This window comes from Eriocheir sinensis, chromosome 23 (assembly GCF_024679095.1).
Source record: "Eriocheir sinensis breed Jianghai 21 chromosome 23, ASM2467909v1, whole genome shotgun sequence".
Classification (NCBI taxonomy): Eukaryota; Metazoa; Arthropoda; class Malacostraca; order Decapoda; family Varunidae; genus Eriocheir; species Eriocheir sinensis.
Window position 1 is genome coordinate 1511213 of NC_066531.1, and position 12500 is coordinate 1523712.

General features: G+C 42.5%; 1 protein-coding gene across 4 annotated transcripts in view; it reads right to left on the bottom strand.

Annotated features, from left to right (window-relative positions):
* Positions 1-12500, bottom strand: part of LOC127002330 (vacuolar protein sorting-associated protein 29-like) — a 51663-nt gene that overhangs the window by 12405 nt on the left and 26758 nt on the right. For 3 of the 4 annotated variants that reach the window (XM_050868148.1, XM_050868147.1, XM_050868150.1), the window contains exon 3: positions 963-1154. In XM_050868148.1, the coding sequence (XP_050724105.1) occupies positions 963-1154 (192 nt within the window). Of the gene's footprint in view, positions 1-962; positions 1155-8887; positions 9031-12500 lie in introns of those variants that run through there. The other variant, XM_050868151.1, reaches the window with a different exon arrangement.

The window sequence follows — 12500 nt, forward strand, 5'->3', positions numbered from 1 at the left end:
ACAAAAGAAAGTCTCGTGACGTGTGGCATCTAGCTGAGAGTCGCTTGTTGTCTACTATAGAGAATTTGACAAGTGATTACTGTATGGATAGCTAATTCAGTCTGCCATGACCTTACAGCACCACCTATGACAAATAAGCCCACCTTAAGATCTATCACCCACCACAATGACCCAGGGCATGCATGGTGGGTTGCTCTATGCCGCCACCGCCTACAATTAGCTCGAATTAGGCGTTTTGAGCTGAGCCTCATATGGGGTCCGCCGTTTCAGCGGACCGACTCGCGGGAGCCCAAAAATGGGTCCGTCGATGCTGCCGGGTTAACTGTATTTCCTTGTGCCTATGACTTGTACTCTTTCAAGAGGAGAGTATCAAGACACTTCTCCAAATGATTCTGACCCTCTGTTATAGAATCTTTACTATACACTATTTGCATGAGCAGCACCAGAGGGCTTTCTTTGTTTCCTGTATTTTTTGTCTTTGAGCTGCTTCATTTCTTGTACAGGTAACTCTCGATTTACGCGAGTTTGGTTTACGCGTTTTTGAAATAATGCAGGGTCCAAAATCCAAATAAATGTTTAATTTACACATTTTTTTCACTTATATGCAATATTTTATGGAGTGGCCACCAGATGTCTCACGCAACTGGACTCACACGGCCACACAGCTGAGCTCAGTTCTTCCCGCGCGCCACTTGAACAACAATACAGTACCCACGCTGCCATGCTACTCAACAACACCCTCACTGCTGTGCTACCACGAGGGGAAGGGCAGCCAGAGGAGGAACCACGAGAGGGAGAGGAGTCAGAGTGATACAGTAGGCAATAAAGGTACAAACCTACCTCTTGTTGGATTTACTACATTGTTTTTGATTTACTTGACCTCTTCAAGGACACAACACTCGCGTAAATCAAGAGTTACCTGTAAAAGTAATCAGTGATAGTTTTTCTCAGCATGCACCTACCTCATCAAAGTCCCCACGCACAACGTGAACATCAGCTGCCAAGGTCTTGAGGTAGTCATAGCTCTCTTTGGTACACAAGTTGCCTGTACAAAGGATGTGCTGAATACGTCCAGGAACCAGGAGCTTCTTGAACTTGGCCGGGAGTGAGCTGACCCGGTGAGGAATGTGAAGATCACCAAGCACAAGGACCAACTGTGGAAGGGTAACTGTTACAGAACATCACAGCTTACACAATAAACAAAACACAGCGAACAATGTTGTAAGGGTTCCTATAGTCTGTTTACTTAACCCGGTAGCAGCGACGGGCCAAATTTGTGACTTTACCGTGTAGCAGCGACGGGCCAAATTTGTGGCTTTACCGTGTAGCAGCGACGGGCCAAATTTGTGACTTTACCGTGTAGCAGCGACGCCAAATTTGTGGCTTTACTGTAGCAGCGACGGGCCAAATTTGTGACTTTACTGTAGCAGCGACGGGCCAAATTGTGACTTTACCGTAGCAGCGACGGGCCAAATTGTGACTTTACCGTGTAGCAGCGACAGGCCAAATTTGTGACTTTACCGTAGCAGCGACGGCCAAATTTGTGACTTTACCGTAGCAGCGACGGGCCAAATTTGTGGCTTTTACCGTGTAGCAGCGACGGCCAAATTTGTGACTTTACCGTAGCAGCGACGGGGCCAAATTTGTGGCTTTACCGTGTAGCAGCGACGGGCCAAATTTGTGGCTTTACCGTGTAGCAGCGACGGGCCAAATTTGTGGCTTTACCGTGTAGCAGCGATGGGCCAAATTTGTGGCTTTATCGTGTAGCAGCGACGGGCCAAATTTGTGACTTTACCGTGTAGCAGTGACGGGCCAAATTTGTGGCTTTACCGTGTAGCAGCGACGGGCCAAATTTGTGCCATGATATAAACCCCCCAAAAAATAGATGATACAAAATCTGATCACAAATGCTTTGATATGTATTATGAAATTGTTTGTGTGAGGGGTGATTTTTTCTCGTTTTTCTCGCTTGGAGGGACCATTAAGAAACATGATCCCCGCTGCTAACGGGTTAAGTCCGACCCAATCTGACAACTGTGGAAGGGTAACTGTTACAGAACATGACGGCTTGGACAACAAACAAAACACGGCAAAAAAATATTGTAAGGATCATACTCATTGCATTTGATTTTCGTAGTTGCTGACCAATAACTATATCATCAAAGAACAAAAAACATCAATATTCAAGAGTTTTAGCACAAACTTTGGTTTTCTCACGTTACTTGTGGAGGTACGAGAGTTTGAGGCATAAAAATGATAGATACAATATGTGGTTGATACGATAATTTGGCAATGCTGTTCCTATGGTCTGTTCACTTAAGTCCGAGCCAAGCTGACAACTTAAACCTAAGCGTGTTTGCAAGCTGAGTGCTGATTGGCTACTGCTGTGGCTTCCAAGTTTTCTTTAACCTCTGTTTGTGTTTATCTCTCGCAGCACTTTCTGGTAATCTGCGCTGTGCTTACCAACACACTTAGGTTTATGTTGCCAGCTTGGGGCAGACTTAAGTGAACAGACTGAAGTTAACTCATTAAAGAAACAGAAAAATGCTCAGTAAACCCCAACTATACAGCCCCTGCGTATCCAGAAACCCCAAGTATATCTGCCAAAAATTGGGCCAGTCAAAGATTAAAAAAATTATAGGAGAATTTGTTGAAAAATTATGACTTTTTTTTTTTTTTTTTTTTTTTTTTTACGTGTATGCCTGTAGTGCTGGTAGGCTTGCTTGAGGGGCCTGGATGGTAGTTGGCCCCAGCCCGTCATGGCGCAGGCAAGTGTTTATAGTGGTGCCATCTTCTCTTGGCTCATGCTGGCACCCGAAACTCATTCTTGATTCACTTGGACGGTTTCCTCTAGAGTCCGGGTTGATGGGTGGTCTTCAGGACAGCATGTGGGTAGTTTTAAGCCACTCGGCGGTGACTGAAAAATCCCAGGTGGTAGCGTGGGGATTCAAACCCACGTCGTCCATCACACGATGAATGTGGGCCCAGCACACTACCACTCAGCCACCGCCTACCCTGACCAACATATGATTTGAAATACCCATGCCACACTTCCACCACCTCCAGAATAGGTTCGCTAAGCATGCAATTGAGCCATTAGCCATACAGTGTTGCCAGTGATTCATTAGAGGGTGTGGGATTGTCTTTGTGGTGGCAGCAGGTAAGTTTTGCAGAGATGGTGGTGTTGGCCGGGTGCTTGAACTGAGACCAAGACCGAGCCATGCTGAGCTGTTACCCGGGGGGGATGTGTGATCAGGTGGACAGTGTAAATGTAAGGGTTGTTGTAGTTAACCCGGTAGCAGTGACGGGCCAAATTTGTGGCCTTACCGTGTAGCAGTGACGGGCCAAATTTGTGGCTTTACCGTGTAGCAGTGACGGGCCAAATTTGTGGCTTTACCGTGTAGCAGCGACGGGCCAAATTTGTGGCTCTCACCGTAGCAGCGACGGCCAAATTTGTGGCTTTACCGTAGTAGCAGTGGCCAAATTTGTCGCTTTACCGAGTAGCAGCGACGGGCCAAATTTGTGGCTTTACCGGGTAGCAGTGACGGGCCAAATTTGTGGCTTTACCGTGTAGCAGCGACGGGCCAAATTTGTGGCCTTACCGTGTAGCAGTGACGGGCCAAATTTGTGGCTTTACCGAGTAGCAGCGACGGGCCAAATTTGTGGCTTTACCGTGTAGCAGTGACGGGCCAAATTTGTGGCTTTACCGTGTAGCAGTGATGGGCCAAATTTGTGGCTTTACCGTGTAGCAGTGACTGGCCAAATTTGTGGCTTTACCGTGTAGCAGCGACGGGCCAAATTTGTGGCTTTACCGTGTAGCAGTGATGGGCCAAATTTGTGCCATGATATAAACCCCCAAAATAGATGATACATAATCTGATCACAAATGCTTTGATATATATTATGAAATGGTTTGTGTGAGGGGTGATTTTTTCTCATTTTTCTCGCTTGGAGGGACCATTAACCCTTTCATTGCTAACCGCTTGCAACAGGCGTTAGACGTATTTGCTGGTGGTGCTAAACGCCCGCTGCGAGCTCCACCCACACTCAAATCTCCCACGTATGAGAGTGTTCCAACATTAATTCTCACAACACAGGATTGCCAATTGAGTGTGTTCTTCACTAAATTTGGTGGAAAATCATATCAGCCCAGCGCGGCAAATCTATGGACGAGTAACTGGTGGATGTTCTTGCCCAATATAGCGGCATTTTTGCATAGCTTCACCTATTACCTGACTGATTCTTTGACCAAATAGTTGTAAATATTGCAGTTGGCAATACAACCTTGCCAGAATCTGAAGGAGAGATGTCCGCAGTTCCCTCTATATGGCTGATCATCCCACACGCACCGACGTAAGTGTTAACATTCAACACTCCCTGAACGTGCATGTACGTTCACAAGAGAGGCGTACATAACCGACTCCTATATTTTGGACCTCCTCTTTCCAGTGGTGTTTTTGGTTTTAAGCTGTGATGAATAGGTTTTGAGATACAGAGGTTAAAAGAGACCCCCCATTGGGCTGCCCAACTGCGCCTGAGGAGATAGTCACGTCCACACCGCGCACAAGGAAAGGGTTAAGCCACTCGGCAGTAACTGAAAAATCCCAGGTGGTAGCGTGGGGATTCGAACCCACGTCGTCCATCACGTGGTGAATGTGGGCCCAGCACACTACCACTCAGCCACCGCCTACCCTACAGTAATACCTCAGTTTATGAGTGCCTTACTTTACGAGTGTTTTGATTTACGAACAAAAAAAATAATCACTAAAAATACCCTGGTTTACAAGTGGTGACTTGGTGTATGAGCATCTTATTTGTACAGGTGGAAGATGTGAGTGTGGGTCCCTTTGTTCGCCACAAGACAAGAGCGCTCGGAGCGGAAGACAATGGGAATGGAGTCTCGGTCAACATTGTAAACTTGCAGAGGTAGCGCCCGCATGCTCGTGTCCGCTCATGTTTGTGCTCGTGTGCGATCTTTGGACCAGTCTTACAGTCCAGTCCAGCACGTTTGTAAGCTCCCCAACCAAACACAAAACATGACGAAAATGCCTTGTATAGTGTTTTTTTTTCTTCTTTACAGCAGAGGAGTCAGTTCAAGGGCATAAAAAAAGTAACAAATGTGAAAAAAAACACTACAAGGAATTTTCGTCGTGTTTTGTGTGTGGTTGGGGAGCTTACAAAGGTGCTGGACTGGACTGTAAGACTGGCCCTTTGTGTTTTCAGCAATACAATGTGCATTCGTTTTGGTTTATGAGGTTTTTAGTTTGCGATCAAAATTTTAGAATTAATTAAGCTCCTAACTGTGGTATGAAAGTAAATTTATGCTACACGGAACATTTCCATGCTGACTGCTCTTCTGAACTTGCTCCCGTGGCCCCGCTGCACATGACTTTCTACTGAAGCTTATCCTTATTTAGTCCAAACCCCTTATGCAAGAGTTAACCGGCATCTTCACTCTTTCATCCCTCACGCTGGTAAACTCTTGAACAATCTTCCTTCATCTGTATTTCCTCTTGCTTGCGACTTGAACTCTTTCAAGAGGAGAGTATCAGGACACCTCTCCTCCCGAAATTGAACTCTTTCGGCCACTCCTTTGAACTCTTTTTTATAGGAGCAGTGATTGGCAGGCTTTTTTTTTCATTATTGTTTCCTTTTTTTTTGCCCTTGAGCTGTCTCCTTTGCTGTAAAAAAATAAAATAAAATAAAAATTACCTGTTTATTTACCTTTAAAGCTATATCTATGACTTCACAGTGGAGTGAGTTCATATAAGGAAGAATAAGTACAAATGTAGCTCCTTATTCATACTGATCATCATATTCTGTATGTATAACAGATTCTACCATTGTTTATAATGGTTGGCAATGGTGAAATGCAAGCAGTTGTATGCATATTATCTATGACATACATTAAGTATCATGTTTTTCAGTTATTGAAAATATCATGCTTAGCTATATGAGTTACTACTGAGTCCAGAGGTAGATCACAGATAAGATTTTCCTGATGAAAATCTTATTTTCACAATATTAATACATACCCTAGATAGCTATTATTTTGGAATACAAATACAGAAAACATTATACTAACTTTGGTACAGAGGATAATATAACATAAAAGAAACATGGATTGTTTTGTGTCCAGAATTGGAATACTATACGTATGATATATACATACAGATATTACTGACATAGGAACTAGTTTCTTTAGCAGGCTGCTATGAGTTTCAGTCTGCCAAGGAAATACTCATGATAACATAACAATGAACTCAGAATCTGTGAAGCACCTCTACATACAAGGGACGTCTGTGTAGTAACAGGTCGGCTGTACCCTAAAACCTTTGCTAAAATTCCAGAAGTGCACTTGACTAACAGTGACAACAACCAATGGTGCAGCATGAAGTGTATCACAAGTATTTACAGTAAAAAACTACGTATTAGTAACCTAATCAAACTTAAGTTAAATTAACATAAACTGACCTGACCTGAATCTAATCTAACCTAGCCAATCCTATACCTTACTCCACTGCCAAATTGCAGGAAATGGAAATAAATCCCTTTTTATACCTCCCCCAGATCATATTTGGGGAAAATGAAGATTAGCATAGCCTCTTCTGCAGCACATAGTGTATCACAAATCTTTATCGTTAACAATGAAACTTAACAAATCTTACCAAACTAAATCTAGCAAAATCTGACCTAACCTAACCATATCTGCCCTAATCTAATCCCGCCCCTCCCCCCCACCACTGCCAAAAATGTGATGTATTAGACATTGGCAGGTCCAAGATGAGGCCCAGGGCTGAGTGGATACAGGAAAACCAGTAGCTCAAAAGCGCACTTTGGCAATAACAGTACTTTTTCTCAGAGGAATCGGCCATCTTATTCGGATCCGAAGAGGAACACTGGCCATCAAGGAATGCTTTGGCACCAAGACCAGTCATTATGCTCATTGATTCAGGTCAGTCCACCAGTTATTCAGGAGCAGGACTGCCGAGAATGGTGAACCGGTAATGTTAATGCCCCTTCCACTAGCAAAAATCCTGGCATCGACCCCCCCGAAACATTTTTCCTAGATCTGCGTCTGGTATTAGATTACTGTACGCTCATAAACTGTTTACGGTGTATGTTTAGAGAGTTGCCCATCTCACTGTGGTACTTCTCATTATTCTGTGCATTTTGAACCCCATATATATGTATCGCAAATTGATGGAAACGCTGCTACGATTTTTTAAAAGTTAGAGGTTTTTTTTGCGGGCCGCGGTGTTGTGGGCCCCGGGCGTGGGAGGGATAGCGTACGACTCAATAATTTGGCCCACACTCACCTGGTAAGGTTAGATTAATTCAACAGTGTTCTACTACTACTGTTGTATTTCTCTAGTTTTACGAAATAATTACGGCTACCACTGTTTACGGCGCCATATTTGACTGCTCTGGCGATGGGCGCGGCAGCAGTGCAGCCAGTGTCGCGAGAAATACCTCCTCGCAGAAATAAGTCCCATATACAAGTGGGTTGAGGGGGGCAAAGCCAGTTAGGTTGTAAAGTTCAGTTGGGATAGTTTAAATATGTTCCCCCACCCTAATCCCTCTGCGAGCTATTTTGTGGCTGTGGCGGCGGATGATGAAATTGCAATAAGTCACTTTTTAGTAGTTTCCGAAGAAAAGAAACTATCTCCAAATGAAAAAGCACAATATTTTGGCCTGAAATAAATAGCCAGTGTACCAAATTTTGAGATGGGCAACTCTCTGAACATTTACCCAATTCACTACATCTATCACCAGAAAAACAGGAACCATGGAAGAAAATCATTGGTTGGGCGAAACTATAAATTGTCCTGAAATAAATAGCCAGTGTATCAAATTTTGAGATGGGCAACTCTCTGAACATTTACCCAATTCACTACATCTATCACCAGAAAAACAGGAACCATGGAAGAAAATCATTGGTTGGGTGAACCTGCAAATTGTCCTGAAATAAATAGCCAGTGTACCAAATTTTGAGATGGGCAACTCTCTGAACATTTACCCGATTCACTACATCTATCACCAGAAAAAACATTAACCACGGAAGAAAATCATTGGTTGGGTGAACCTGTAAATTGTCCCTTTTCACTATCTATCCCACTTTTTCTTTACTGTTAAGTTTTTCCGCTGTCATACAACCGTTTACCGTTGATGAGGTTTCAGGCCCAGCGCTCCACAGGGCCGCTAAAATCATAACAGTAATATTAGCGCCAAAAGTTGTCCTCAATCCTCATATTTGTTAAGTCGCAGGATTTTGTGAATAAGTGAGTCCAGCGCTTTCTTGAAGATGCCAGATTGCCACTGTCCTTAACATCCCCGGGTAACTCATTATAGACCCGCTAGACTGCCACTGTCCTTAACATCCCCGGGTAACTCATTATAGACCCGCTAGACTGCCACTGTCCTTAACATCCCCGGGTAACTCATTATAGACCCACGGGGGGTGTATTCCGCCCCTTAAGTATAACACGGAGGCGTAATCTCGTATTTTGGAGGCGCGTAGTGACTCTCCACAACTACCACTGCATTTCCTTGTTGCGCTAAGGATAATGGAGCCTGGACCAGGTGTAGACCCACGGGGGGTGAATTCCGCCCCTTAAGTATAACACGGAGGCGTAATCTCGTATTTTGGAGGCTCGTAGTGAATCTCCACAACTACCACTGCATTTCCTTGTTGTGGTAAGGATAATGGAGCCTGGACCAGGTGAGCCTAAGGGGCGGCCACTGGGTAAGGTGGGCGTGTGAGGCACCGGGGCACACCTCGCTGACCGTGGCCGGGACAGACGTGGAGCATCAAACCAACGAAACTATAACCGTTCATCACACCTACAGGCTAATTCACACTAGATAACAGCCGTCATAAGCCTACCATGGTGTACGGGCGCCGCCTCCTGCTGATAGTGGACAATAACAAACGTCCGCTGTCCGCCGCCTCAACGGTGCACCAGACGTCAGATGCCAAATTGTCGTACTCAGCCTTCTATGTCTGCCGATTTACGACCCAAAAACTGCCTCCTCGACCCCAGTAACTGCCTTCATATATGTTTATCGTTAAAATGGTTAATTATTTGGTGTTTTTCGGCTATAGCTATGCCTTGAATACCGGTAAATACGAGGCTCTGAGTACGATAATCTAGCAGCAAGTGCGCCAGACAGGCCGGACTCCACTTGTCAAATAGATCTTCCAACTTGATTGATTGATTGATTGAACTTGATTGATTGATTGATTGAACTTGATTAATTGATTGATTGAACTTGATTAATTGATTGATTGAACTTGATTGATTGATTGATTGAACTTGATTAATTGATTGATTGAACTTGATTGATTGATTGGTTGAACTTGATTAATTGATTGATTGAACTTGATTGATTGATTGGTTGAACTTGATTAATTGATTGATTGAACTTGATTAATTGATTGATTGAACTTGATTAATTGATTGATTGAACTTGATTGATTGATTGATTGAACTTGATTAATTGATTGATTGAACTTGATTGATTGATTGGTTGAATTTGATTAATTGATTGATTGAACTTGATTAATTGATTGATTGAACTTGATTAATTGATTGATTGAACTTGATTGATTGATTGATTGAACTTGATTAATTGATTGATTGAACTTGATTGATTGATTGGTTGAACTTGATTAATTGATTGATTGAACTTGATTAATTGATTGATTGAACTTGATTGATTGATTGAACTTGATTAATTGATTGATTGAACTTGATTAATTGATTGATTGAACTTGATTAATTGATTGATTGAACTTGATTGATTGATTGATTGAACTTGATTGATTGATTGATTGATTGAACTTGATTGATTGATTGATTGAACTTGATTAATTGATTGATTGAACTTGATTAATTGATTGATTGAACTTGATTGATTGATTGATTGAACTTGATTGATTGATTGAACTTGATTGATTGATTGATTGAACTTGATTGATTGATTGATTGAACTTGATTGATTGAACTTGATTAATTGATTGATTGAACTTGATTGATTGATTGAACTTAATTGATTGATTGAACTTGATTGACTGATTACATAAGAACATAAGAACATAAGAACGCAGGAGTCTGCAAGAGGCCGGTAGGCCTGTACGAGGCAGCTCCTTTGACCCTAAGCTCCCGTGTATCTAACCCCACCTAATATCGCTGTCCATGAATTTATCTAGTCTATTTTTGAATGTGACAATTGTATTGGCACTCACCACATGACTGCTAAGCCTATTCCACTCATCCACCACCCTATTAGTAAACCAATTTTTGCCTATGTCCCTGTTGAATCTGAATTTATCCAGTTTAAACCCGTTACTTCGTGTCCTACCCGGTTCTCTTACCAACAAAACCTTATGAATGTCTCCCTTATTAAAGCCCTTCATCCATTTATAAACCTCGATCATGTCTCCACGCACCCTTCGCCTTTCTAGAGAATGCAAGTTTAACTGTTTGAGTCTTTCCTCGTATGGCAAGTTTCTCAACCCCTGAATCATCTTAGTCATCCTCCTCTGCACCGATTCTAACATTTTGATATCCATTCTATAGTAGGGTGACCAGAACTGAGCCGCATAGTCAAGATGAGGTCTAACTAATGCTAAATATAGTTTGAGGAAGACTTCGGGGCTTCTGTTGCTTACGCTCCTTGAAATAAATCCCAGTACCCTATTAGCTCGATTTCTAGCTTGAATGCATTGTGCCCTTGGACGGAGATCAGAGCTCACTAAGACCCCTAAATCCCTCTCGCACCCAGACCTACTTATGAGAGTGTCATTTAAGCAATAGTTATGTGAGGGGTTGTTCCTACCTACACTCAGAATACTGCACTTCCCTACATTGAACTCCATCTGCCATTTATCCGCCCAGTCATACAATCTGTTGAGTTCACCTTGGAGAATACTAGCGTCCTGATTGATTGATTGAACTTGATTGATTGATCGATTGAACTTGATTAATTGATTGATTGAACTTGATTAATTGATTGATTGAACTTGATTAATTGATTGATTGAACTTGATTAATTGATTGATTGAACTTGATTGATTGATTGATTGAACTTGATTAATTGATTGATTGAACTTGATTAATTGATTGATTGAACTTGATTAATTGATTGATTGAACTTGATTAATTGATTGATTGAACTTGATTAATTGATTGATTGAACTTGATTAATTGATTGATTGAACTTGATTGATTGATTGATTGATTGAACTTGATTAATTGAACTTGATTAATTGATTGATTGAACTTGATTAATTGATTGATTGAACTTGATTGATTGATTGATTGAACTTGATTAATTGATTGATTGAACTTGATTAATTGATTGATTGAACTTGATTGATTGATTGATTGAACTTGATTGATTGATTGATTGAGCTTGATTGATTGATTGATTGAACTTGATTGATTGATTGATTGATAGTTTATTGTTGCAGGTAAACAACAAGGGAGAAGGGAGGAACATGCCATCCCAACCCCAGGCAGGACAGAATGTGATTATAACTAGTAATACGTGTGTAGGCAGCACCATGAAACTCAAAAGCTACAATGGTAGGAATGAATGCACAACAAGGGAGGGGGCGGGACCTGCCGGCCTCCCCCTAGACTAGGCTGACCACGTCCCCGGTTTCCAGGGACAGCCCCCGTTTTCAGTGACCTGTCCCCGGCTACTGCTGTCCCCGGAAATGTCCCCGGTTTTTACTGTGACTGAAAGATCCGAAATTCGAATAAATGAAAAAATGAAAAAAAAAAAAAAAAACGAAAATGTTGACCAAACTATGTAGTGACCCGACTTGCCTGATGGGCGAGCCTCCCACTGCCCACTTAGCCAGGGGGGAACATCTTTGGCAGACTGGTAAAGGAGTGGCTCTCCCGTTACGCTGGTCGCGGGTTCGATCCCCGGCGCCGGCAAACCTTTCCTTGTCTGGATTAATTTCTCGTGTGTTTCGTTACACGCAGAGGACGTGTAAAAAAGAGTAAAAATTCAGGCATTTCACTGGTGGCAGCGGTGGGATCCTCTCCAGAGGACGTGTGTGAGTGTAGAAAAGAGTAAAAATTCAGGCATTTCACTGGTGGCAGCGGTGGGATCCTCTCCAGAGGACGTGTGAGTGTAGAAAAGAGTAAAAATTCAGGCATTTCACTGGTGGCAGCGGTGGGATCCTCTCCAGAGGACGTGTGAGTGTAGAAAAGAGTAAAAATTCAGGCATTTCAACTATACGTATAGTTGCAATGATAAACAACTTCGCACGGTATAATTTGCGAGACTGCTGCCTTCCAAGAACATACAAACTGTTAATCAATTGAATTATTATACAGTTCCTTTGCAATTTAGGATAAATAGGGTGAGAGAAACTTTTGAATGCTGCTTCATGAATGGTAAGGCCAGTGTTCCCGTTTTAGTTTTCCAATGACAAAAACACTACATGTTTTGGAGGTTTTTACGCCTCTGAACCGAAAATG